The sequence below is a fragment of the Chenopodium quinoa genome, unplaced genomic scaffold, assembly GCF_001683475.1.
Source record: "Chenopodium quinoa cultivar QQ74 unplaced genomic scaffold, ASM168347v1, whole genome shotgun sequence".
Classification (NCBI taxonomy): domain Eukaryota; kingdom Viridiplantae; phylum Streptophyta; class Magnoliopsida; order Caryophyllales; family Amaranthaceae; genus Chenopodium; species Chenopodium quinoa.
In genome coordinates this window covers 6,756,344-6,762,377 of record NW_018745448.1, presented here as the reverse complement: position 1 = coordinate 6,762,377, position 6,034 = coordinate 6,756,344, and the positions used below count along the sequence as shown (strand labels likewise).

Genomic DNA, 6,034 nt, shown 5'->3' with positions numbered 1-6,034 from the left:
GGAGCAATAGCGGAGAGATTAGGGAAACATAGACATCCAAAAACCCGTAAAGGGTCATATGAAGGGTATCTACGAAACAAAGCTTGAGCCGGGGTCATGTTCTTAAGAGATTTAGTAGGTAAAATATTAAGAAGATAAGTGGCCGTCTCTAAAGCATGTGACCAATATGATGGTGGCAAGGAAGCATGAAATAATAGAGTTCGGTTGACATTATTTATGGTTCTAATCATGCGTTCGGCTTTCCCATTTTGAGATGAAGTGCGAGGACAGGAGAATCTAAAAGCCAAACCATTGTCAAGGCAAAATTTTTTGAAGGGGTCATTGTCAAATTCGCGACCATGGTCACTTTGAAAACATTTAACAGGACGTTCAAATTGTGTTTGCACATATTATCGAAAATGTAAGAATGATTGGAAGGCTTGAGATTTATAAGAAAGAGGGATAGCCCAAACATAATGTGTGAAATCATCAAGTAGAACAAAGTAATGTTTATGACCATTAATACTCTGAATCGGAGATGTCCACAAATCAGCATGAATAATGTCAAAGGCAGAAACATTATTATTATTTGAATCATAAAACGGAAGTCTAACATGTTTTCCTATTTGACAGGAATTGCAAAAAGAGGGTTCGTGCTCCTTATTTTAAGAAATAAAATTATTGCTCCTAAGAAACTGTAAAGATGAAGGCCCGGGATGTCCTAGACGATCATGCCACGGGTTGACGGCAGTGAGAGAGGTGGCTAGACATGTGCTTGGAATGTTGGGTGTGACTGGATAGAGCTCCCCGGCACTATCACATCTCGTTATTACCCTCCCCGTACGAAGATCCTTCACAGAAAAACCATTAGGGTCAAATTCAATAGACACCGAATTATTCGAAGTGAATTTACGCACAGAAATTAAATTTTTGATAATTTGTGGTGCAAGTAGAACATTATTAAGCCTAAGGTTATTATTTGGAAGTGAGGTATGACCATAACCAGTGATTGGAATGCGATGCCCATTACCAACTAAAATATGATTATCAGTGCTTAAATTAAAAAGGGGAAGAAGAGTACCGGGATTGTTTGTCATATGAGAGGTTGCACCGGAGTCCGTGTATCAACCATTCTCCGGAGTTGATAAGCTCATCGATGAATATGCACTGCCTAGCTCAGTCGGGGTCATTAGTGGGCCAGAAGGTGTCGGCCCCATGGAGTAGTATGCTTGCGAAGGGGGCCAGCTAAGTATGGACCTTGGCTGATAATGGCCTGCTGTGGGGAAAGGGGCAGGCGAAATGGCCCAAGCCTGCTGCTGCCAGGTCTACTGTTGGTTGGGCCACTGTGACTGCTGGGCCCAATGAGGCTGCCCAATTATATTGGGCTGAGATTGAGATTGCCACTGTTGTTGAGGAGCGTCCTGTTGCTGTTGCTATTGCGGGTTTCCAGGGGCACCACGGCCTGGTCCACCGCGACCACGACCTTTGCCACGCCCCTTTCCTCCGCCACCACGGCCCTTGCTGGAGGTGGAGCTGCCCCTGCCGGCGGACGGTTGCTGCGGCTGCTGCTGTGAGGAGTCCGCCTGCTGTCCCGATTGTTGCTGGGCAACAAACACTGAAGGTGGTGGTGTGGAGTCGGAATTCCAACGAGTTTCTTCCACTAACAGCCGAGACCTGGCTGTATTGAACGATGGCAGAGGCTCGGATTGTGCAATCATCGTGGCCACTGTATCGAAATCAGTTTTATTCAAGCCCGCAACCAAACGAAGAACCAATTTCTGATCAGAAATGGGTTGATCGACGTTGGCTAATTGATTAGCGATGCTTTTCAATTGTTGACAGCACGTAGTAACATTGGCGAAATTATCAAGATGAAGAGTATTAAATTGATTCTCGAGGTATACTGCCATTGTACTCTTGTTATCTTGAAAAATTTCCTTGATACGGTCCAAAATTTGCTGAGCAGTAGCTTTCCTAGACAACATAGTGTTGAGAAGATCAACGGAAATCGTTCCATAAATCCAGTGTTTAACTATCGCATCTAAATGAGTCCAAAAGGCATCGGAGATGTCAGTTGGTTTCGGAGTTTTGGGATCAATATGGTCAAGAACGTTGTATGCGCAAGCATGGTTCTCAAATAATTTAACCCAAGTGAAATAATGGACGTTTGTGTAGTCTAGTGTAATCGGCATCGCAGTTTTGATATTATTGACCGCAAGGGCCGGATGAAATTCATTCACTGGTGGTTTTGGCGGTGGAGGAGGGGGGTTTCGCCATCTTTAGTCATAGTTTCAAACTAATGTAAAGAATCAGTGAAGAAGGATGGGCGGCAGTAAGGTGTAGCGGAAGCAAGAGAAGAGAAGAAAAAAAAATCTAGGATCGTAACCTAAAGCTCTGATACCATGTTAGATATTCGGGAAAACTCCTCAGATTGGAATGTGTACCATTGATCACTTTATATAATGTTACAAGCTATTCCTAATCACGTTAGGATTCTAAAAAGATAATTATACAATAAGATAATTATACAAAATATATACAAATATATCCGAAAAATATTATTTAGAAAACAATATCTATCAGTTTTGGTGCTTAACAAGTCAAGTCAAGGTGTAGACTGTATTACTTGGTCAAATTTTGCAGTAAAATATAAGCTAATTAAAATCCTTCAAATTAACAAGAACACTGGCCATTGTCAATATCACAAGTGGTCAACCTTAAGTCAGCCGTGCCACCAATTATGCAACGGATAACGTCATGTCCGTCGCTTTTGCTTGCGTTGCCTATTCTTCCCTATCTAATGTTTTTGTATTTCCAATCATATTTTAAATTTCGATAATCCGTTAGAAGTTTTCGTTGACTCCTTCAATACTGCCCCTTCCTCGATCTCTTCGGACTCTATGCACCCAATTCTAAACATCAGTAAGCTAGAACTAGGCAATAGCGAGGATTCATCGGACTTTGAATTGGACGTCTACACACATGAACAGCGCAAGATTTTGTACAAAAGAAGGAGGGGGAGAAGATTCTCAGAAGAAGGGCCAAGAAAGAAGAAGTGGAGCTCAAGAGTCTCCAAGGAAATCCCGAGAGATAGGTCACTAGGCATCTCCTGGACTCTTAAGGACTCGACTAGTAATAGTAGGAAGCAGGGGAGATCTGAAGAGGAGAAGGATATGAGTAGGAGCTAGGGAGAAGTGAAGAAATGCAATACGGTATTAGTAAGGAAGATGATCTCTGGGAAAAGTTGGAGGAATTGGAGGAGAGGAAAAGTCTGCCTACTAGGATCCAGTATCTAACAGTTGTGGTGCGGGAAGACATGATCTGATCGGATGATGAGGTTACAAGCAAGGAACCAGGGAAGACCACGGTCAAAGGTGAGGCTGGCCCACAGCCTTCGGAGGGAAAATGAGTTGCTTGAGTTGGAATTGTAGGGGAGCGAGCGATCATAGCTCCCTGATTTTCCCTGTGGTAATGATCGTAGCGGCTAGGTTTAACGTTGATTTTATTTTCCTTAGAAACTAAGTGTAGTGTTAAGTCCTTAACTCCTTTTTTCAGTAGGAAAGGATTTCCTATCAGCACTGGCTTTGATGCTTTAGCCAACAAAGGAGGACTGTTTCTTTGTTGGTCGGATAGAGTAGAAGTAGATGTTATTGTAGCTCTCCCGAATGTTATCCTCTGTAATATATCTCTAGTGGATGGTGCTTCGTATTACCTTGCTTGCGTGTATGGTAGTCCGTATATCTCTTGTAGGGAAGAAGTCTGGTCTTCCTTAAGCTCACTTATGTAGATACACAAGGGTAGTTTATCCTTATAGGGGATTTTAACCAACTTGAATCTTCTGATCAAAAGTTGGGAGGTAGCACTTCTATTAAAGGACTATCACACTTTCTGCCTTGGAAATTAGAGAATGAGCTAATTCAACTACACTCTATTGGACTAAAATTTACTTGGTGCAATAATAGAATAGATGGCCCTATCTATGAGCAATTGGATAGGGCGTATGCAAATAACTTGTGGAAACTGTCCTTTCCTGATGCTAGACTCTGGAACCTACCAATAGTTTTCTCCGATCATGCCCCCATTGTTTTGGAACTACACCCTAATACTTCTAAGAGAAGGACTCCATATAAAATGGAGGCATGGAGTTTAAAATTGAAGGAAGTTTATGAGCTAGTATCCTCAACTTGGAAGACACAAGTAATTGGGTCTCCACTATTTGTAACACAGAGAAAACTAAAGCATTGCCTCAATGACATTCGGGATTGGTGCATCAGTAAAAAAACATGTTTCCATGAGCATTAACTGGCAAGACTTGAAAGACAATTTGGAGGAACAACAACAAGATGAGTCATTAACAACAACCTCAAATCTTGGCGCGGAAATCAACTTCAGGAAACAATTAGAGGATGAAGCTTCCCTTAGATGGTGGTATTGGAGACAACGGGCGAAATCAAAATGGGACTCCTTGGGAGACCAGCCCACGTCTTTCTTCTATAAGAGTGTGAAACAAAGAACTCTAAGGGATGAGGTAAGAGTGATTCAAGATGATCAAGGAAACTGGATTAATAGCAAACAAGATATCAAGGCCAATTTCCTAAATCACTTCAAGTCTCTGTTTGATGGGCCAAATATTCAACAGGCCCAATCTGACGAAGCTAGCCTTCTAAGACAGACTTGGACAGCAGACATGCCTTCTCTTTCACTGGCCCATATCGAATGGCTATCAAAGCCCTTCTCAAGGGCTGAGATCAGGAAAGCGGCTTTTGATCCTCACCTCATAAAATCCCCCGGCCCAGATGGATGTCCTCCGCTTTTCTTTCAAGGGAACTGGGATAATATCAAAGAGGATGTGTTTAGAGGAGTCCAACATTTTTTCACCACGGGATACATGCTCAAAGAATCGAACCGTACATTCATCACTCTTATCCCGAAGGTAAAGCAGCCAAAGAAGGTTGATGAATTCCGGCCTATAAGTCTTTCCAACTCTTTCTATAAAATAATCTCCAAATGTCTAGTTAACAGGCTCAAACATATTCTGCCTGACTTGATTGGAGATTTCCAGAACGCCTTCATCCCATGAAGACTTATGGTTGACAACTGCTATATAGCCCACGAAATTCTCACGGCTGTGAAGAGAAGAAGAAAAGGGGGTCGTTTTGAAGGTATTCTGAAAATTGACCTCAGCAAAGCCTTTGATAGGGTCAGTTGGGATCTGGTAAAGACTATCCTGGAAAAAATGAATTTCCCAGCTTCTTGGATACAATGGATCGTCCAATCTATCTCAACGGTTTTGTATGCAGTCCTTGTAAATGGTGAACAAACAGGTTATTTCACTCCAAAGGCATGACTTCGTCAAGGCAATCCTCTATCACCTTACCTTTTCATTTTAGTCATGGAAGTGCTCTCAAGAAAGTTGTGCTCTCTACAGAATGCAGGAGACCTCCAAGGTATACGGTTAGCTAGGAATACCCCCTCCCCCCATTAACCATTTATTTTTTGTAGATGACGCTTTGTTGTGTTTTAAAGCAACCCCAGCATCATGTAGACTTGTCAAGAAGGTGCTAGATCAGTTCTGTCTCTTGTCAAGGGAAGTCATCAATGAGAAGAAGTCGGCTATCTTATTCAGCCCAAACACCCCTTCATGTTTTGTTCGCCTAATGCGAAAGCCCATCCATGTCAAAAGCTGCACGGAACTAGGAACATACCTAGGATGCCCAATGGATGTGGATGGAAGAGCAAGCTCTAAATTCAACAGCATCCTAGAGAAGGTTGCTCTATATAGGTGCCCCCGCTACATTACATCCAAGCTCAATTCTCTTATCAACAAATTCTGGTGGTGTAAAGCTTCAAATTCTAATGGCGTCTGTTGGAGGAAGAAGGAAGTCTTGTTCCTTCATAAATCTGAGGGAGGTCTAGGACTAAAAGAAGTCTTAGCTATAAATAAAAGCCTCCTGATGAAGCAATGCTGGAGATTTTACACCAACCCCTCCCTATTAGCAAGAAAAATCTTTAAAGAGAAATATGGGAAAGACCCAATCTCATTGGGACTTATGGG

At 42.3% G+C, this 6,034-nt stretch overlaps 1 protein-coding gene across 1 annotated transcript; it reads right to left on the bottom strand.

The window, feature by feature from the left end:
• Positions 1-1,412: 1,412 nt before the first annotated feature.
• On the bottom strand, positions 1,413-2,171 carry LOC110713740. The gene has a single exon (XM_021892188.1). It carries the CDS (start codon positions 2,169-2,171, stop codon positions 1,413-1,415), a length of 759 nt encoding a protein of 252 aa, XP_021747880.1.
• Between the last annotated feature and the right edge of the window lie 3,863 nt (positions 2,172-6,034).

Coding starts and splice junctions, on each gene's coding strand:
- LOC110713740 (XM_021892188.1), bottom strand. CDS start 2,171: ATGCCGATTACACTAGACTACACAAACGTCCATTATTTCACTTGGGTT.